Source organism: Exophiala aquamarina, assembly GCF_000709125.1.
Source record: "Exophiala aquamarina CBS 119918 chromosome Unknown aczIA-supercont1.17, whole genome shotgun sequence".
Lineage (NCBI taxonomy): Eukaryota > Fungi > Ascomycota > Eurotiomycetes > Chaetothyriales > Herpotrichiellaceae > Exophiala > Exophiala aquamarina.
The window spans coordinates 329,387-350,234 of record NW_013550571.1 but is presented as its reverse complement, the minus strand read 5'-3'; the positions used below and the strand labels follow the sequence as shown (position 1 = coordinate 350,234).

The 20,848-nt window shown below is 50.8% G+C and overlaps 7 protein-coding genes across 7 annotated transcripts; 4 read left to right on the top strand and 3 right to left on the bottom strand.

The window, feature by feature from the left end:
• Positions 1–441: 441 nt before the first annotated feature.
• A1O9_11391 (uncharacterized protein) lies at positions 442–2,478 on the top strand (the record flags this gene model as incomplete). The annotated part of the gene is made up of 5 exons (XM_013399685.1): positions 442–705; positions 761–1,061; positions 1,115–1,224; positions 1,276–1,688; positions 1,746–2,478. The coding sequence occupies 5 exons, from the start codon at positions 442–444 to the stop codon at positions 2,476–2,478; spliced, it is 1,821 nt and encodes a 606-aa protein (XP_013255139.1).
• An 892-nt stretch (positions 2,479–3,370) lies between these two features.
• A1O9_11390 (uncharacterized protein) lies at positions 3,371–5,068 on the top strand (the record flags this gene model as incomplete). The annotated part of the gene is made up of 1 exon (XM_013399684.1): positions 3,371–5,068. The coding sequence occupies one exon, from the start codon at positions 3,371–3,373 to the stop codon at positions 5,066–5,068; it is 1,698 nt and encodes a 565-aa protein (XP_013255138.1).
• A 585-nt stretch (positions 5,069–5,653) lies between these two features.
• Positions 5,654–7,959, bottom strand: A1O9_11389 (IKS protein kinase; the record flags this gene model as incomplete). Its single annotated transcript, XM_013399683.1, has 2 exons — positions 5,654–7,829; positions 7,886–7,959. 2 exons carry the CDS (start codon positions 7,957–7,959, stop codon positions 5,654–5,656), a joined length of 2,250 nt encoding a protein of 749 aa, XP_013255137.1.
• Positions 7,960–8,517: 558 nt separating this feature from the next.
• A1O9_11388 (uncharacterized protein) lies at positions 8,518–10,593 on the bottom strand (the record flags this gene model as incomplete). Its single annotated transcript, XM_013399682.1, has 5 exons — positions 8,518–9,806; positions 9,856–9,970; positions 10,017–10,207; positions 10,265–10,502; positions 10,558–10,593. The coding sequence occupies 5 exons, from the start codon at positions 10,591–10,593 to the stop codon at positions 8,518–8,520; spliced, it is 1,869 nt and encodes a 622-aa protein (XP_013255136.1).
• A 1,748-nt stretch (positions 10,594–12,341) lies between these two features.
• On the top strand, positions 12,342–13,035 carry A1O9_11387 (uncharacterized protein). Its single transcript, XM_013399681.1, has one exon. The coding sequence runs from the start codon at positions 12,427–12,429 to the stop codon at positions 12,670–12,672; it is 246 nt and encodes an 81-aa protein (XP_013255135.1). The 5' UTR covers positions 12,342–12,426; the 3' UTR covers positions 12,673–13,035.
• A 1,208-nt stretch (positions 13,036–14,243) lies between these two features.
• A1O9_11386 (uncharacterized protein) lies at positions 14,244–15,848 on the bottom strand (the record flags this gene model as incomplete). Its single annotated transcript, XM_013399680.1, has 2 exons — positions 14,244–15,502; positions 15,554–15,848. The coding sequence occupies 2 exons, from the start codon at positions 15,846–15,848 to the stop codon at positions 14,244–14,246; spliced, it is 1,554 nt and encodes a 517-aa protein (XP_013255134.1).
• Positions 15,849–17,294: 1,446 nt separating this feature from the next.
• Positions 17,295–20,445, top strand: A1O9_11385 (uncharacterized protein; the record flags this gene model as incomplete). The annotated part of the gene is made up of 4 exons (XM_013399679.1): positions 17,295–19,524; positions 19,580–19,656; positions 19,708–19,911; positions 19,969–20,445. 4 exons carry the CDS (start codon positions 17,295–17,297, stop codon positions 20,443–20,445), a joined length of 2,988 nt encoding a protein of 995 aa, XP_013255133.1.
• Between the last annotated feature and the right edge of the window lie 403 nt (positions 20,446–20,848).

The window sequence follows — 20,848 nt, the reverse complement described above, 5'->3', positions numbered from 1 at the left end:
GTGTTCGCCCAATGTTGCTCGCACGTTTCGGAAGAACCATTGTATTCTGGATCCTGGTCAAAGTTAGCCCGAAGCTAAGAACCCGGGATCCCACAGAACAGAGGCTGTCCACGCTTCCCCTTACCCACGATGCTGTGGAGAGGAGACTCCGTCCATCAGACTAACAGCGTCTAGCCAGACCCTCGACGAAGCGGAATCGTCGAATCCCACTTCCCACCTCCCACCTCCCAGAGTGACCAATAGCAAATCTTCCGCGGCGCATCATGGGACTTTCGTAACCAATTCGGGGACAGTGTGCGAGCAGCAAGTGAGCATCCGATGTATTGCTAGAGTATTTAGAGCAGCACCCAGATGCTTGGATAGCCTTGCAATCTCCCTGATGAGGTGTCCACTGTTCTATTGAATCTGAAAATACTACCACGGAGCAAATTTCCTACAGAGATGTATGCAAATTCGCCTGATCCAGTGACGGGGACAGATGCAGATCTGATTAACGTCGAGCACAACCCAAAGTCTTCCTCTATTGAGGAGAAGGGCCAGCCGGGATCAGATCACCTGGAACGAGTCGTACATAATGACCAGAACCTTCACTACGACGAGGTCGACCAGGAGCCTGAGCTCCATGCGAGAACTTGGCTGGCACTGACCGCTATGATGCTTCTGAATATGGTTCAAGTGGTTGCCCTTACTGGGCCTCCAGTCGTTGTATGTTTGATTCTACATTGCCTCTCAACAACACGTTTGACCTAATATGATACAGCTCTCCTATATTGGTGCAAGTCTTGGGGAGACTGCGGTCCCGACCTGGGTTCCCAACGCTTTGTCTCTCGTCCAGGCGGTCCTTGGTCCCATCATTGCAGCCGCTTCTGATACCTTCCAAGCTCGGAAATTAATCCTCGTTTGCACCTCGACCATCTCGTTCATTGGAGCAGCTATCGCACCCGGATCCAAAGATATTTATCGACTCATCGTCGCACAAACCATTATTGGAGTGGGCTTCGCTGCAGTGCCCCTCGCTTATGCTGTGCCTAGCGAGATACTCCCTAGAAGATGGAGGCCATGTGAGTTTAAATTCATCAGCGTGCTCGGAAAAGCTGAACTAATTGCTTGGTAGTCGCGCAGGCTGGCATCAATGTTTCTGCAGCCTTGGGCTCAATCCTTGGACCGCTCTCCATCGGTGCGTTTACCAGATCTGACCCTGTCCACGGGTGGCGCAACTTCTACGTATGTAGCTGTCCAAGCCGGCAGTACAACAGGATACTGACCGGGTGTTAGTGGCTGCAAATGGCACTATGGGGGGCAACTGCCCTCTCTCTACTGCTGGGTTATAGGCCACCGAAAAGACATACTCGTTTAGACCATCTATCCATCAAGCAGAAACTGAGCCACCTCGACCTCCCTGGGTTTGCTCTTTTCACGGCTGGACTGACCCTACTCCTCACTGGAATTAACTTAGGCGGCCAACCATGGCCATGGGCCAGCGTACGTGTCTTGGCTCCTCTGATCATTGGCATCGTTACCCTGGTAGCATTTGGCATATACGAATGGAAGGGGACACCAAGTGGAATACTACATCATGATTTATTCCGTGGTGGAAAGTCACAGGGACGTGCTTTCACCATCTGCGTTGGCCTTATTGTGGTGGAGGCGATAACTGGTTTCACAATTACGATCTTCTATCCAATCTTGTCAGCCTCGAACCCATCCAGTGGTACTACAGATCTCAGACTGACACTATGACATAGGAATACATTGCTCTTCGAAACCGATCCATTCTTACTGGCGGTGCGCAGCCTACCGTATGCAGTTATGAGTATTATAAGCAGCGTCATCTGCGGATACTTGAGCGTCAAGTTCAAAAGCATCCGCTGGTTCATCTTTTTTGGTTTTTTGGTGTTGACAGGGACTTGTGGGGGCTTCGCAGCAATCCAACCTGATGGTAACATCGCTGCGATGGCCCTGTCCGGTCTCTCAGGTCTTGGATTAGGTCCTCCGCTCATTCTCATCATCGTTGGCGTGCAGCTTTCGACGCCACACCGCCTGATCGCCACTGCAACGGCGGTGACATCTTCCGCTCGAGCTGTAGCAGCAGCAGTTTTCACTGCCATTGTGACCGCAGTCTTCAACAATCGAGTCGCGAGCAATGTTCCTGCTTACACCGCCCAAGCAGCCGCGGGTGCTGGCTTGCCCCCTGATTCACTCCCTGCATTTATCAAAGCTCTACTTGCCAACGACGCCGCTGCTTTGGCTCAAGTGCCTGGAGCCAGCCTGGCAATCATAGGAGCAAGTGTAAGGGCCTTGCACCAGGCATTTGCGGATTCGGTCAGAATAGTGTTCATCATTGCGACACCCTTTGGCCTTGTAGCCTGCATTGCTTGCTTCTTCTTGGGGAGTGTCTCGTCGACAATGAATTACAAAGTAGATGCTCCTGTCGAAGATCTCCATGCGAAAAAGGCGGATACTCGCCATCGTGTTTAGGTTATTCGCGATTGCCCAACTGAAATGCCATGGAGGTGGGCCGGGGGGACGGGGGTAGTTCTTAGCTTCTCCAGTCGCCTTTGAGCTGCGCGGACCATGAAAAGAAGTGTGACAGAGAACGCAACCGGCATGTCACTGTTTTAGCTGTGGGCTTAAAAAAAAGGAGAGCAATGTACACGATCTGGCTTGGTCTTTTGATCCGTCAAGTTATCCAGTCAGTGTAAGAGATAGGGAATTCTCAATGTTGTATTTCAAGCCTTGGGATGGCCGGTTTGGCCATAAGGTCACGGGGGTTAGTCAGCTGCACATGTCAATTTAGGTGGCCTCGAGAAAGGTGCAGAGGAGGTCCACAGAATTATTAGCTCCTTTAGCCAGGTATTATGGACCATTTATGGTTAACAGACATGTGTGTCAGTATCTGCGGCTGAGTGGAGGTGTGAATTGGCGGTCACCCACCTGGGCTATAGCTACGCCTGACGCTCCTTGGCCACTCCTTGGGCGCTCCGGGGCCGAGGAACGTCCAGAAGCTCGCCCCAACTGACCGGGTTCCAGTTAAAGCCTAGTTAAGTATACGTAGCTCGCTTAGGCGACTTCACATGTTGACCACTAACTATCTTCAGTTTTGTCTGCTGGGACCCAGCTCCAAGTGCCCCACCAAGGGACCGACCGAGTATCTTGTCAAAATTAGGAACTCTGAGCTCTAGAGAGCAAGCGTGAGATCATCCACCTTCGTCCCTTGGCCGATTTGTTTTTCCTGTGTATGATAGAAAGCACACCCATCGGTATGACCATATCAAGAGGTACAGCCTGAGCAAGCTTGCCTTGTGCGCCTGCCTTGCCGGCTAACTCCAACACCCCTCCTTCCTCCTTCTTCACGTGCCTGTGCCTCAACATGGACGATAGCGCCTCCAGTACCACCACGCCCTCCAAACGGCCTCATTACCGCATCGGCGGGCTGTCGAATTTCATCCCCCTGAATGAAGAGACCGCTGGCGTCTCAACACGGGGCCAGCGCCTGCCCAGCTTGATACAGTCGCGCTCCAACGCCTCGCTGTTCACCCTTCCGCGCCGCCCGCGTTCCGAGCGACGAGGCTCATTCCACAGTCACCATTCCACCGAGGATGAAGAGCATGGGCTTCTGGAAGACCAAGAACCGTTGGCTAAAAGATGGTCTCACGTCACCGAGATCGATGCCAGGCGCATGTCTCTGGGCCCCGAGATTCTCATGACGCCTCAGATGCGCAGCATGCGCCTGATTGGGAACAGCAATCCCAGATACAAATGGCAGCGCTACTACAAGACCGAGGAGGAGCTCAAGCGGATGGCCAAACCCATCCGGAAATACTACGAGCGCAACAACTTCCTGGTCTCGCAATACCTTTACATCGATCGCCTGCTGGACTCGTCGCTGCCGCACAATCTCATCCAGGAGTACAATGCGGTTGGGTCCAATGGAAACATCAACAAGATGAATACAATCAACGAGGAATCCACCTCCAATCCGCCTAACTCGATTACACCGACCAGCGCAACCTCTCCGGCCATTCCGCCGCAAGAAGCAAAGCTGAAGCGAACCCCCAAGAACCTGTACAAACTCCCCGACGAGGCCACTCCATTACTGAGCAGCGACGATGTATTCGATGACGCTCCAGACGAACCCTTTCCCGACATTAAATATGACGAGGATGAAAACGTTGATTCCGACAGTCCCATCGTGACCCTCGCCATCTACATTAACCTGACTGCAAACATCATTCTCCTCGCAGCCAAGATCGCTGTTATCGTCATGACGTCCTCGCTTTCCGTCCTCGCCTCCTTGGTCGATGCAGCCCTTGACTTCCTTTCTACGGCCATCGTCTGGATCACCACCCGCATAATCTCCCAACAAGATCAATATGCCTATCCGGTCGGTCGTAGGCGCTTGGAGCCAGTTGGCGTTTTGGTCTTCTCCATCATCATGATAACCTCATTTTTCCAGGTCCTCCTATCCTGTTTCAACCGCCTACTCTCCGACGATCACACCGTTGTCGAACTTGGCATCCCCGCCATCGCGATCATGCTCAGCACCGTCATCATCAAGGGATTCTGCTGGTTCTGGTCCCGACTGGTAAAGAACTCTTCTGTGCAGGCGCTCGCCCAGGACGCCGCGACGGACGTTGTGTTCAACACGTTCTCCATTATCTTCCCTCTAATAGGGTTCTACCTGCAGATCTGGTGGCTCGATGCGCTGGGCGGTCTCCTGCTCTCTTTGTACGTGATATTCAACTGGTCCAAAACTTCCTCGGTACATGTGCGCAACCTTTGTGGCGCCGCCGCAACCGCCGATCAGCGGAACGTCCTGCTCTACTTGACCATGCGCTTCGCCAAGACCATCAAGCATATCCAGGGCCTACAAGCATACCACGCGGGTGACAAGCTTAATGTCGAGGTGGACATTGTCCTCGACGAGAACATGAGTCTTCGCGACAGTCATGACCTGGGCGAGAGTCTGCAGTATGTGCTGGAGAGTGTCCCCATCGTGGATCGTGCGTTTGTCCATGCGGACTATGCCGATTGGAATTTGCCGAGTCATATGAATCAACAGGGCTGAAAAGGTGGAAAATGATGGACGCGGCTATCTGAACGGGTCCGGTAATGGTCGTGTACAGAGTACGGAGGCACGCTCGATTAAATATTGACTATTTTATATGCGGTTGTATCAATGGGGCTCGCGTCAAGGTAGTATGAAGCTAGAGTGGTCGGGGATTTTGGTATTGGGATCATTCCGTGTTGGTTCAGTGGATATGAGGACTTGTGAGGCTTGACCTGAAAACCTTGAATTTGATTGGACGGTGGCAGTGAGATACAATTTTGGGAATGAATATACCGGAATAAATACCTAGGTAAATCCTGGCCAGCAATTATCTTCGATTTCGAGCAAGTGTATGAAAGCAAGTTTTTGTGGTCTTTGAAGGTTTCTGGATTTCTCCTTTTTGGTACATCTCATATCGTATGATAAGGTCAAATACACCTGTGGCAAAGCCGGACCGCGTCGTCCTTTTAGTTCAAGAAAAGCTACGGGTGTCGGCATCTCAGTTCACTTATGGTTTGTGAAATGCGGTAGCTGTTGCAGAGAGAAAATTGTCGTGATTGTAGACCCAGAGGCGGTGCGGCGCGTCCCAGCCTCCGTTCTGGACTACGAATCCCACGCCAACACAGTCTCGGGGGCACGACATAGTTGTCCGGACCTAAGGGCGAAAACCAGGACCCCGAAATGAAGGAGCATGGCTAGCGCGGCCTTCCAGAGCTGTAGATCCGGGGCTGAGAACTCCGCCAGCGCGACACCAATGACCGGGTAGACGAGTGCGGCGTTCATGCCGTACGCCAGACAGGGCTGAAGCGTGCTGATCAGCTTGATGCCTAGGATAGCCAATCGTGTCGAACGAGATGCGATGTGAGTGTGTGCTAGGGTGCGTGCACGGTGCGAGATACGAGCTAGGAAGGTGCCGGGGGGTGGGGCGGGCTGTGGCGGTCCTAGAAGCAGTTGATGTCGTACGGGCGGGTCGGTTGGTTGTGGTAGTTGCTGGGAGGATTTTTGGATCGGGGACGTTGGCACGGAAGCGGAAGGCTGGCGGGCGCGTAGGACGATGTTGTTTCTGTTCCTGTTGTTGGTCCTCAGCCCGGGGTAGTTGTGACCGGTCGAGCTGGCTCCCCTGGATGTTTCTTGGGCGATTTCGTCGCCTTCGGAGCTTGAGTAGCCTCGTTCACCAGCGGGGCCATCAGCGAATGTAGAAAGCTTCTTTCGATCGGTTGTTGCGCCGTCGTATCCAAGGCGAGAACGTCTGATTGTCTTTTGCCCCATTTCGAGGCCCAGTCCTCTTTGCGGCGAGTTGCCTTGCCTCGGTGAGTCGAGCTTTTGGATTCTCTTGCCGGGAGTAAGTTCCTCCGGCTCCATCGAATTCTTCCTCCGAGCAGGCGGGATATCATCAAGCCTCCCGGACGCGACGACTTGGAGTACATCATCTGCCGTTGGCCGCGTCTCCGGGTCTAGTGAAAGAAGCCGTTTTAGAAAGGCATAAAGAGCCTCGGGTAATTCTGGTCTCAGCTTTCGATGATCATCAAAGCCTTCCCAGCTCATAATCTCTTCCCTCAACTCGTCCACATCCTCACGTTCCTCATGCAGAACGTTCGAGGCATGATACGGGAGAGTGGCGAAACAGAGAAAGTGAAGAATCATTCCCAGAGAGAATATGTCGGACTTGGCAGTGAAGTTGCCGAACGGCCCTCCTGGCGATAATCTGCGTAGGACTTCCGGCGCGCAATAAGAGATGGTCCCAGTCGCGCCTGTCGACCGGCGGGTGGCAAATTCATACTGAACTTCTCCAAAATCGCTCACTAGAACTCGAGTTTCCCCACCGACGGTATGCAGCAGGCAATTGCTTGGCTTCAGATCCCTATGGATGAAATTATTGTGGTGAAGAAAGCGCAGGCCGGAGGTAATGTCTCTGAAGAAGCTGTAGATTTCATCGAATGGGAGTCTTTTAGGCTCATTTTCTTTTCGAGGGAGTTCCGTCTCCCCTCTAGACCGACGTCGAAGTCGCTCTTTCAGATCCTGGGTGGTCGTTGTCGCCTGTGCCGAGCCGAGAACGTAATTGTGCATGTCTCCTCCATTACAGTATTGCTGTAGAATGAAGGCGCATGGGATGCTTGGTCCAAATGAGCTTGTCTGGTAGTCCTCCAACCAGACATGACGATAAGATACTAAGTTTTGATGTGACAATGTTGTCAGGAGCTGGACCTCGACAAGCACCTTCTCTAGCCAGGCGTGATCATCACCAACGGGGACACGTTTGCAGGCGAAATGGCCAAGTGCAACTCCGTCTAGTACATGCCGGACCAGCAGCACTACTCCTCGTCCGCCTCTTCCCAGCTCCCTTTCCTCAATGAAAAACTTCTCAAAGTAATTCGGTGAAAAGGCGGTCTCGGAGATGCCATGAGCTTGTGCGGGAGGGGCAGGTTCACTGCCGACAAACTCTGCTACAGCAGGTGGCGTTTGGGTGGCAGCAGAGGACGGATGGAGCCTTGAACGAACAGGTTGCGCGATACGACGCCTAGGAGATGGGGGAGACGAGTTCTCGTTTGAGTTCGGCAAGCTTCTGGCTAGCATATCAAAGTAGTCCCGGGTGATGAAGCTCGGCTGGTCTTCCACCTCATCTGTTGCAGAGACATGAGTAGATGCTTCTTCTCGTGTATGCCAGGTTCGACCACATGTTGGGCAGTTGGGCGATCGTCGATCAACTTCTTGGTTATGGTGGAACGGAACCAGTTGATTCGTCTGTGGATCACGATAGACGATGGTATCCGCATTGCGGCTGGGATTTTATGTTAAGCAGGAGTTAGGGACCAGGTAAAATTGCAGACTACTTACAGCACGACATCTCGGTTGTTGTCGTAAGGGATGATGGACAGGCTGGGAATACCATCTGCCCTGTCGCCCTCCATCTTAACGCCAATCAGTTGCAGGTTGTAAGAAGAAACGGATCATGGCTGAATAATGAGTCCATGACGGACCGATTGATTGATCTTGCAGACGGCGAACTAACTTACATTATTCATCGCACGTCAAGGCTCGTGACTGATTGTTCAGGCGTGGTGTCATTCAAGTCAGTCAGCTCGCGAACGCGACTGGAAGCCACTACTGGATGGCCGCATTTGCATCAGTATCAATGGAATCCGTCGATTGATGGTCCTTGGTGTTTATTGGTCGTTACTTGCAATTCGTGCGAAGATCAAACGGCACCCGGAGAGGATGGTGTTGGTTGCACAACGAAGTACGGTTCAAAACTCGAGGTGTGATGTGAATCATGTGATACAGGAAGCTCTAATGCCAAGCCTCCTCACCGGAAGTACCTCGGTATACCGATACCTTACCACCCAGCCTACCAATCTTGGTATCAAATAGCGAACATAAGACGAGAATTGACCAAGTCAGTGAGCACACATTCAAAAGTCGGAGACCTATTTCCTTCTTCATACATCAATTATATATTACGCTGGTTTTTATTGAGCTCCCGGCCGCGGAAACACTGGTGTAGTGCCAACTCCATTTATATCAAACCCAGAAAACGTCCCCTGATTCCCGTGTTGCCAGCCTTGGCCGGTCTGCTGATTCACGAAAGCACTTTGACGAAACGGATTGGTGCTCCCTGTGACATTGGTGTTTATAGCACCTCCGGCAGTCGTAGGCCGATTCTTGGCAAATGGATTGGTGCCCGTGCGTTGTGGCTGCAAAGCAGGTGGCTGGCCGAACACATTGCTCTGACCTGGGTCTTGTGTGAGAAATGTTGGCTGGTTTGACGAAATTGGAGACACTGGCGAAAATGCTGACTGATCATATCCTGACATGCCACCAGGGCTATTCGCCGCCAATGCACCTGTATTGTGCTTTGCGAATGGATTGGTCGATAAACGATCAGGCGACGGCCCTGTCATAGCTGAAGGGGAGTTTCCAATGGGCATCATGGATTGCCGAAAAGGGTTGGTTGACGTGGGGTGGGGCTGTAGCTGGGTTGGCTGCCCAGGGCCTGGACCATGTGACTGGAAATCTGCCACCCCATTCTGGGGTATTGGAGATAGAGAGGACGAGAATTGGAAGGGGAGTGGCGACTGCTGCTGCTGAGGCTGAGTACCATATCCACCGAATCCTGCACCTGTGAAGTCTGTCTGAAGAGGAGGAGGTTGTGATTGTGGTAATGCGCTACCTTGGAAGGTATTTTGTTGCTGAAAAAAGGGATTGAAGCCGGTCTGCTGAGGTACTTGTTGCTGTAGTTGGAGTTGTTGTTGCTGTTGCTGCTGCTGCTGTTGAAGAAGCAGAAACTGCTGTTGCTGCTGGTAATCTTGCTGCTGCTGTGCATTGTTATGGAATTGGGCCATTGGTTGTTGATTCTGCTCAATGGTTTCGAAGAAGTCGATGAGATCGGGAGCTGGGCCTTTTGACTGAGACGGGATTGGGTGAGACACAGGCGCAGCAGTCTGCTTTACCTCTGCAGGTCTATTAAAGGGGGCCGGCGCGGTGGCAGAAGATACTGGTTTTCCGGTTCTCTTGGCCTCTTGCTGGGCAAGATATTGCCTTCGATTGATTTCAAAATCGGCATCATTGAGGTAATCCTCAAGAGAGGAAGTCAGGGTTGTTGGTGCGTGCTTCAGCTTTGGTACCTCTAGGCGAGTTGATGATTCGTACTGCCGCGCAACACTTAGGTATTGGACAACTTGCGCCGTTTGCGCACCGAACGTCTTATAGATATTGAGTGCTCTCTCTGCATCTGGACGGGACATCTCGAAATAGTGCTCTTGCACAACTGTTAGCCAGTACTTGAAGATATATTACTGAGCGCTTACCAAGGACATTGATAGTGCCCTCATTCATAACTCTATATAACTCAAGTAAGTCGAGAGTTAAAAGTCGGAAAGCAGTCAAGGTGATCTCGTTGTCAGGATCGTGGTTCCCAAGGAACTTATTGATTAGCAAGTCGAAGGATGTCAAGGCATTCTTAACTTACATCGCATCGGACTAAGGCCTCGATCTCGTTTTGAACGATTTCAGTCTGTCTCAGCAAGCCTTTGTCGATTGTCAACCTCTTCATCTTGCCGACTCCAGCCTGGACGAAATCGGTCTTGGTGTCGCGATAACCACGGACTCGCTCAAGGAGATATTCATAGTATCGCCGAATATTGGTTCCTTGAGTTTGGACTACCCCACTATCAGAGACAAAACATAAGGATCATTATATCTATACACGGCTCGTACCTTCTGTGAAGCTGCTGATGGCTAATCTCTTTGGGGAATCTGATATATATCTCAATGTTATGTCGGGCTGCCCCTCCCTAATCATGAGATGAACGATGATCAACGACTTGAACACAATCGTCCATGTCGAATCTCTCAGGCGCAGTTGAAGTGTTCGAAAGACCTCAGCAACGCCAGATTCGCCCCCGTTCGTTGCAGATAGAATCGCCTCGACATATTTGGACTTTGGGGCCGCGAGCTGTTCCAGAATGTATCAGTCTACGATCCACAGATCGACTAGTTTGTGAATTTACCTTGATCTTTGTGGCACCTTTCACGATCTTCTCCATATTTACCAGGTATTTTTCGTCCTCCCACACCGCGAAGCAGAAAATGAATTCAAGGTGGTAACGGGGAGAGAGGAGCGGTGGTTCCGAGACGTCCGGTTGAATCGACGCGGAAATGATTCAGAGTGGTTGGTGAGGACAGGGAAGGCGACGACAAGAAAAGAGGCGCTATGCTGGCATGAGGACTATAAGGACATGTTGGACAAAACCGGCTGGCAAACAAGATCACAGCCACAGCCGGGTTGGTTGCGCAAAGAGGCAGTGAAATTGGAGGCTCAGTCGGCCTTGGGAGGATGCGTGCTTGGAAGGCTGCCCAGGGCGAGAATGACCAGCGTCACAGAAGGACGAGGGAATGAGGGACCGTCGGCGGGATGAAGTGTGTAGGTAGTTGTGAGAGAGAGATGTCCAAGAAAATGATCTACTGACGCGCCAGGTTTGCAGCGCCCTATACCAGAGCTGCCTAGCTGCAAACTTGGATTCGATTGGGAGGGAGAGAGAGCGTTGACGTACGAGGACACCAAGGACGACAAGCCTCAAGTTACTCTCACTGGCCATGGCCCGTGGCTTCGTTGGCAGCCGCGACTGACCAACGACCAACAGCCAACAGCCAACAGGAGCTGTTGCTCAGCGAACGCACGCTAGAGAGCTTGGCAGAGCAAACCGAGCAAACAGTATAAACGTGGCAAATTTCCATTCTTGCCAGCCTTGTCCAAACCCTTAACCTACTATTGGGATGATATCAACGAGGTCATTGATCGTGCCAATGAGGGGACAGTCTTTACTGGGGCTATTTGAGGAACTGCGTGCTGGAGCAGAGACGTGTGGAAGCCCATCTGCTGACAGCCTGAGCTTGTCCGGCCTCTAAACCAACCCTGTTGCCCCATGCGAGTGTTGCTAGAGCGCGAACAAGCATAATACCTTCTCAGGCCGAGACCTCGCTCCACCCCTTCCGGTGGATCACCATGGTTCTTTTACTGTAGTCGTTCAATTACTCTATCGTCGATTCCCGCTTCATCCGCTTCATCGTCCCATCTGGGCTATCTTCGACAAAACACCGCGCCTTCTGTGCTGGGAACGTGAGGTGAAGAGCAGTATCAACAATCCCGCTGATGATGAAGCCCCAAGGGTTGACATCTATAATTGGGTCAAATGCTGTAGGACGAATTTGATGCAACCTGGTCCGAAACTTATATAATAAAGGTGACTGAATCCCACAGGTACCGTGACCGAGAACTCAACTGCCCCTACGAATCCTGGTATACATGGCACAGTACCAACAAACCACTAGAATGCAGAACAAGCAGTCAGTCGTGGATACCGTGGGAGGGTAAGACGGTGGGCTCTCCCAAAGAAATTGACCGCGTCCAGAGCCCTCCAATTGATCCCTCAGCTGCACCAATAGATACTCGATCTATCACCAGTGTACAAATCCGGCATGCAAATCTTCCTCTTGTTCACGATGAAATAACTCGCGATCACCAATCCACCCATTGGTCCAAGAAACACTGCAAAGCTACAGAACACTGCCAAGAAAATGGTAGCAGTGTTGACCAACCGCCACGAATTTAGGGCCGTGCTTGCTACAGTCGTGGTATATCTCCCCTCCGAATATTACAAGATCGAACCGCACTGGAAAGTGCATTTCCAGGAACTTTGACGCCGATCTGGCTGACGACAAGTGCCAGTCCAACAAAGAAGGTCGCGGCTCTTGTCCACCTGGACTCGGGGCTCTGCTGGATCTGTTCTTTCCAGGGGGGCCTGCCACTTTTCCGGCAGCTCAGGACGAGGAATTCCACGCCTTCGTCGAGGATCTTCAATCAGTGATTTTTGAACGGAATGACAGTATTGTGTATCACGACACCATCTACCCATGGCGCTGCATTGGCAGGTCAAACCGCAGTGAGTCGACGCACTGGGTGCATGATTGGGCCACGGCATGTCTTCAAGGCTAGCCAGTGCGTTGCTTGGGCCTCTGACGGCAGTGCTGGATGGAAGCCCTTCTCCCCAGTATACTACAACTGCACAGAGCCATGGAGTGCTGTTTACGCGACCAAAATATACTCCTTAACGCAAAATAACTGACCTCTGATTAATGTACAAACAACCTTCAACTATGCTGTCTTTGTGCTGGACCAGCGTATTGTTGACACAATCAGCTATTTTGGCAGCCGTACCTTCGACCAAAATTGGGTCTAGGCCGTCAGTGACTGGATGTTCGTGGGGGCACGGAGCGGCCTGCCTACAAGGACAAAGTCAAGATCACCAGCCAGAAAGACTATGGTTACAACGGGCGACGCAGGAAATGGCCTGGGTCATTTCAACGATGTCACGGCTGGAATGGCTGGAGGGCCTGTGTTCGGGATGTAGTCCGGAGATTTTGGGCCCAGAGTTGGTGTGTCCAGCACACGAGAAAGGACCCCAACCGCGGCTCCGGATGGTAGAACTCCGTACCGCTACTGACAAATGAATTTGGCGGCAGATCTGCATTGCTGGAGCCGATAACATTTGCGATAAATGTGATGCCATGGTGCCATAGCTAAGAGGGGCGTTGTGATTGTGATATGTAGTGCCGAACCAGCACCTCGCGTTTCATGTAGCTTCTGCATTTCCTCTGCGCAAATGCCTCTGTTTAGCTGCAGATGTGGAGCTATTGATTCTGCATCTCAGCCTCTTCGGATGCCACGCGTTGACACAAGTTCTGAGCCTGGAATTAGCACTGGGTCTGCAGAACTTCTTTCTGTCGTATTTGCGCAGCCTAATTTAACGCCCAGCAACACATCTGCACATCACACTGGGCTGAAAGATGCACACATGGCAGGTTTCCTTCAATGCCAGCTAACACGTGTCCCCTGAGCACGAGGTTGTGACTTTTTTTCTAGGCGTTTTTATGTGTCTCTTCCTTCGCAAATACCTCACTAATATGGCTGTTTAAGAAACAGAAACTGGCCACATGGACGGTATAACTCTCTATCTAGTGGATAATTCAATTACACTATTATATCAGCTTCGCAGAAGATGGTATGGCTGCCTCATGAATATCGTCCTGGGTCATGGGCAAGTACAAGCGATATTATGGTATCGGAAGCGACAATGGCCATGTTACTTTTATGCGTCGGACTATACTGTCATCCTCCTAGATGAGAGAAAGTGATATAGACAAACATAATACCCTTTCTCTAGTGGCTTTACTAACGTGAGGTCTAGAGGAATCATTTAGTTTATACCATAGGAAGTTCTTTATTTAAGCATGCAGGTTCACCTCTTACGTATACTCTATTCTCCCCTGCAAGCCAAAGCAGTGGAACCGAACTTTACATATGCGACTTACGAGATTAGGGGTCGCGAATTGGTAGTTTGCTTCTTATGTGTGCCATACCACCACTTCATCACGGTAAACCCACACCGGTTCTTCTTCTCCCTGCATTCAGATTGTTTGTTAAGCTGCTAAGGCTGATTTTATGTCATCCCCATCAATCACGACGCTCGAGGCCTCTCTGGTCAATAATCTGAAAAAGGTATTTCGGGGCTCGATGCGTTCGCCGCCTTCACGGCGAGACAACTGGCTCGTGAAGGCACGTTTCTCAAGCTGCACTCCGTTCCATTGTTTTGACTCCCCCCATCTATCTCTTTACATTGGTTATCAGCTGCTGACTCTAACGACAAGACCAGCACATGAAGAGAAGTATGATAAAGCCACAAGCGCATCCGATGGATAAACCAATCTGTCTTCCCAAGCCAAGATTTTTCCAGAATGCAGCCGCGCCAGTGCTAGTTTCAATACCATACTCAATGGAGTCAAACCTTAACGAAGTGTCTCTCAACTGTTCGCGACATGCATCTAGCCAGCTCTCTGACTTGTTGAGGTTCGCAGCCTCGATAAAATTCTTGGTGTCAGCGCAATCTTCCCCACAGCAACAAGGTAGGATTTTCCCTCCATATGGCACGAGCCATTCAACGCGAGTGCCGACATCGCAGACCGGTAGTGTGAACATGCCTTCCCAACTAGCACCATCTTGGAACGGGGTCAGTCTTTCGTTTGATGTAAGAGCCTCCAGGAGCCTGGCTGTGGAAAGCTCCGAGGTATAGTTATTCCCACCCGCTTGTTCCCAAGCTCGAGCGCTGGATTCAGTGGTTTGTGATGGCTTGATAGAATAAAAGCTCCCGTTTAACACGGCAAAATCTGGTGGTTCTAGTTGAGTTTTATCATGGAAGTAGTATGGAACGTATGTTTTGCCGGTCCGTGGAGAGAGGTACCTGGAATCCTGGTGAAGTTCAGTATTGCTGATATTTGCGGTTGTACTTATGAGGTAAAGAGGCTTAGTCCTCCAAAGTCCGTTGACTGCGCGGGCAACAAGGGATGATCTATAGTAAGTTTCAACTTGTGTTTGTGAAGGCAACACAGATGGGTCGACAAACGCCCCGTCTTTAACAAAATCCAGAATGGAGGACCCATTCTCGTCGGTCTGTCCCGCAAAGGTGTCGTTTGCCCAAGAATCTATAGCACTGCGAGCTGCCGAACTCAGATTATAGAACATGTCATTAAGGCTGCGAATCCCGTCGTCCTTGGTAAGATCCTGTGCAGGCTGGAAAGATTCGGCTACGTGGGAAGTAGCTGCGCCTCCAAAGGTTCCCAAGCCAAAGAAGGCTGCAGATCCGACAGCGGTACCAACCCTGTATGCACCAAATGTGCATATACTAGTCAATGTGGCGGCTACCCAGAACCCAGCCGTGTTTCCATGATATTCGGGATCCTTCCATTCGAAAATGTTTGCTGCAAGGTCGTCTACCAGATTTGTTGCATCCAGTTGACCCAGGGTAATGCCATTGTACATAACATTAAACATTTGGTTAAGATTTTGAAGGGAGAGTGCGACCAGGTAGATCCACGAAGGATTCTCGGCTTCTTGTATCTCTGAAATCCGGTAAATATTTCAGTGCAGTCAAGAATCTCCACTAAACTCACCAAAACAAGAAGGGATAGTGCAGCTAGATATGGACGAAATCCCGCACCGGAACTGGTTGATACCAAGCAGTTTACCAAAGGCATGTTCAAATCTGCGAGCATCGCTCGAAAGCTCATTCTCCCACCAACTTTGTAGATTCTGATCCGCCTGGCTTGCAAGGTAATTTGCCGGAGTTGGGTCCCAACCAGATGAGACGTTACAAAGATTTGGATCCGTCTGCCGGGAAGCCGCCGACAAACTCCAGGACCTCAGACATTGAAGAATAAGAAGAATCAGAATGAAGTTGATAGACATACTAGCTACTCGCTCCTCGGATTATTGGCGAGCAAGCTGCCAGGGTGTGAGAAAGGTGCGAGTGTCAGAGATCTAGGAGAAAGCCGAGCCACTCTATAAGCTACCTAACAAGAGTTGTGTTTATTCATAACCGGCGGATACGAAGCAATACATAAATAGTAACAAGGAAATTCAATGGCGCGTTGCCGCGCTAGCAGTTTAATGAGAGGAGGCGCACCAGGAGGCTGACTCGGCTGAGCGCGTCGAGGGGCATCAGATTTTGCATCGCTAAGGCTGAAATCGCTGCTCCATGCTCTACACTCGGTCGAGGCTGACATGAGTAAGAAAGAACCCGATATCTAAAAGTCAGATGCTTTGGGACAAGGAGAGAAAGAAGTCTAGGCTTGATGTTAGCCGGGAACACAACTGCTCAATCTTTTAGACTTGCCCGATGGAGAAGAACACGGTTCGAGAAGGAAGAGGACGTGAGAAAGGCCACAGCCTCACAGGCGATTGCCGCGAGGCATCCGTTCTTTTAGGTGCTGTTGTCTTCACAGCCGGGTGGTGTGGTAGATCATGGTAGTACGATCAGGCATTGGTCGTCGAAAGTCCAATCGTGGGGGAAGTGTTCAAGCCAATGGACGCCATGACGCTAAATCCTAGCTAGTTATATAATAGCTGGAGATAGAAGGGAAGGCCAAGAGCCTCACGCTCGAGCAAAGACGATTGTGGATATCTCCTTCAGTCAATGAATATATTAGTAAGGGGACACGGGAAGATTCGAACTTTCCCCTGTTAGAGCTACTTACTATTCATGGCAATTGAGGATGTAGAAAAGCAGGTGATTCCATTTGTTACAGAGGACTTGTAGCCCAGGGGTCCACCTGGTCAATTAAGCGCCCAAACCGTATCGGCAAAGGGTACAATTGAGTTGCTGTCGTCAGAACAGGTAATTAATTATGGATTCTTGTCTTGATCAAGAAGGTGGGAAAACACAAGGCCGATGGTACAATACACATACGGTAGGTCACACCGAGCATAGCACGTCTTCAGGTCTCCACGAGCCCGCATGGCCTGATTGCCCTACCGCCTTTTATAGCTAATCAACTACTAGTTAAGCCTCGCCATTGGGAAACTGCCCGATGGCCTTGGAGTTGTCCGCCCACAAGCCGTCTGCGAGTCGTGCAACGGAGATTTCCGCGAGTTTGTCGTCGAAGATATTTGAGTCGAGTTAAGCTAGCTGGGTACTTAGGTACTCAATACAATGCACACCAAATTTTTTGGCAAATCTTTTTGGAAGAGAAAGGAGAGGTACCTTTGCCCAGTGAACTTGTTTTCCTTCGTGAATGTGGGGATTGGTCACAGCAGCTTCATTATATTAATATGCCAGGCGGACTGCATAAACTGGTGCACACCACGATGCTCGAGAGTCTCCAACCGCACGTCAGCAGCAAGCCGCAATAAATAATGTATAGAATAGGAGTTGACGTTGGTGGGACCAACACAGACTCGGCCATTCTCGATGTCACAGCCTTAGACTCACCGACACGAGGAGTGCTTGCCTCGTCGAAATCACCAACCACTTCAGACATCACCAGCGGGATCTACAACGTCATAAAAGATGTGCTAGCTAAATCCAACACTCGAAGACCGGAGGTACTGAGCGTTACCATCGGAACGACACACTTCGTGAACGCAGTCGTCGAAGCCGATGAGAGGAGACTCAGCAAAGTCGCGGTGGTCCGACTCTGCGGTCCGTATACTCGACAGATCCCGCCGTTCTCAGATTTTCCTGTGAGGTTGAGGAAGATCGTTGACGGCGGAGTCTACTATGTGGACGGTGGCTTCGACATCGACGGCAAGGAGATTCAAGCACTTGATGCAAAGCAGATTGAAACCGTGACCGAAGAGATTAAGAGTGCTGGCACTACGGCAGTTGCAGTGGTGGGAGTATTCTCGCCACTGGACTATGGCTGTCTTCAGGAAGAACGGTGCAAAAGCATAATGCTCGGCTTGGACCAAAACCTAGCCATTACGTGCTCTCGCGACATTGGACCTCCTGGATTGCTCGAAAGGGAGAACGCAACCATACTCAATGCTTCAATCCTCTCTGTTGCCCAAAGGGTCATCCACGGATTCAGGAGAGCGATGATGCGACTGAGTTTAACTTGTCCTTTGTATTTGAGCCAGAACGATGGTACTCTCACAGATGTTGAGTCCGTTTTGGAATTTCCTATCAAGACCTTTGCCAGCGGACCAACGAATAGTGCGATGGGCGCGGCGTTCCTCGCAGGCTTAGACAAGGCGCATGCTGTGGATAAGTCTGACTCAAGACCACAACAAGTCATTGTTGTGGATGTGGGTGGCACAACAACTGACGTCTGCGCACTGCTACCGTCAGGCTTTCCTAGACAGGCCTCTAGTTTTGTCGAGGTTGGTGGTGTCAGAACCGTGTTCTCCATGCCGGAAGTGGCTTCAATTGGCTTAGGTGGTGGCAGCAGAGTCAAGCAGAATAATTCTGGAGGAAAGGTGGTGGTAGGGCCTGATTCTGTTGGACATCTCATTACCGACAAGGCTCTAGTATTCGGCGGTGATGTTATGACAGCAACGGATATCATCGCTGCCCGCGGAAAACACCAGATAGGAAACCCGGCATTGGTGGCAGATATCCCAGAGCGAGTAGTGAGCGACACCTGTTTGGAGATCAAACGAATGATCCAGACTGTTATCGAAGAGATGAAAGTCTTAGCGGATCCGCCTATGGTGGTTCTAGTAGGCGGTGGGTCCATCCTAGTGCAGGACGATTTAGACGGAATTGTGTCATGTATTCGACCACCACATCACGACTCGGCGAATGCTGTTGGAGCGGCCATTGCGAAGGTAGCCGGTGAAGTCGATACTATTGAGATCCTTCAAAACCAAGATGAGAGACAAATATTGCAGAAGGTAAAGGCGAACGCAGTCGACCTTGCCATCAGAAAGGGCGCTGCTAAAGAAGAGGTAAAAATCGTGTCAATCGATAAAATCCCCCTTCAATACGTCACCAACAAAGCCACAAGATTCATCGTCAAGGCTGTCGGGCGATTGGAGTCTGGAGCAGAGATGACACCTGCTCCTAAACCAGAAACATCACCAAAAACCAACGCTTTTGACCTTGCAGAGGAGCCGGCTGAAGAAGGGGTAAAGAGACTGGCGGATCGAGAGATTAAAGAGACTCCGCACAAGCCGTCCATGAATCTCGACATTCCATCTTACCGCCCACACGTGAGAGATGGAATATGGTCTCTATCAGAAGTGGATCTGGAGTTCATTGCGTCAGGGACTGGAGTCCTGGGCACTGGTGGTGGCGGACCATCCTATCGTGAGTATCTCGCAAGCCTGGATTGTCTACGCACCAAAGGCTTTGGCAGAATCAGGGTCATTTCTCCCAAGGCCTTGAAGGAGTCTGATTTGGTTGCGTTCGGGTCTTGGTATGGCGCCCCAAGCGTGTCAGGAGAAAGAATCCCGGCTGGATGGGAGATTCAGAACGCTATCGACACGGTGAACAAGGTTTTACGAAACACTGATTTCCAGGCAATGGTCGCCGATGAGATCGGTGGTGGCAATGGCCTGGCCGCTTTCTCTGTGGGGGCACACTATGACAGACCTATCGTTGATGCAGACGGTATGGGTCGAGCGTATCCTTCCATGGAGCACAGTAAGAAATGACACACCCGTCTCCGTTGATGCAAAATCTAAACGGCTGGGAATAGGCACAATTTATCTCAACGGCTTTCCGATCACACCGTGCGCAATTTCGGACGCATGCGGCAACGTTTCGGTCATTATGGTGAGTTAAATCGTCATTGTCGCAAAGATTCCAGTTACTCACCGGATACAGGAGGCAGAATCCAATGCTCGTCTCGAGAAAATGCTCCGGCAGATCGCGATAGAGCTTGGACTGGGTATAGCAATATCAGCACGGCCACTACCAGGTCCGGTGATTCGGGACTATACAGTTCCCAACACTGTTTCGCAGGCATGGTATCTAGGGCGTGCTATACATCTAGCCCGTAAGGCAAAGACGAGCTACATTCAAGCAATCGTGAGTTGTCCTGCAATTCTCTGTGGGACTAGTTCGCCTGATTAATTGTGGTTGCAGTTCGAAACCACACCGGGACGCCTGTTGTTCTCGGGCAAGGTTGTCGACGTTCGTCGCGATGTCCAATCTGGATATACCATGGGGACTTGCATCATTGCACCGTTATCTGATGATGAGAAGGAGCAAGGCTTTGGTTCGGACATGGGCTCAGACGCTCGTCACCTCAAAATCCCTTTCCAGAACGAGTATCTGTACGCCGCATACACAGATGACGAGGGAATCCGAGAGACAGAGGTTATCTGCACCGTACCTGACCTTATCTCTATTCTCGGCCAAGATGGCGAAGCGATTGGATCTCAAGAGTTGAAATATGGCCTCAAAGTCAACGTCATTGGAATGCCTGCCCATCCGCTGTGGACTGAGAGTGAGATGGGAATGAAAGTTGGTGGTCCAGCATACTTTGGTTTGAGCATGCCATGGAAGAGCGTTGGAAAATACGAGATGCCTAGAAGCGTTGTTGATGACTTCGATGGCTGAAGTAAATTGAGGCCCGTTTGGAACACCAGTCCTGCTCCTTTACTTGTCAGGCTTTCAGATTTGGAACCGGTCGGCATCAGACCTGAGCATCGGGATATACCTCAGAGTGGGTTCAGAGGTCAGCTCGGAAGGTTGTCAACCCATCTTCAAGTTGAACAAGATTTTGGGAGGGACCACTAGAGGCAGCATGCCATGCCGAGTACTCGGCCATGCCACGGGATGCGTCACGTGATACCATTATGCAAGAAATGGGTCATGTGACACTACTTAACCGAACATACAGTAACATACTGTATACACGTTTCAAAAAGGTCCGCCCCGCGCATCGCCTCACGTGGGTCTTGAGTCTCGACTCTTCACCCGACAAGCAGCACTAGCAAACTACATTTATATTTATGACTTC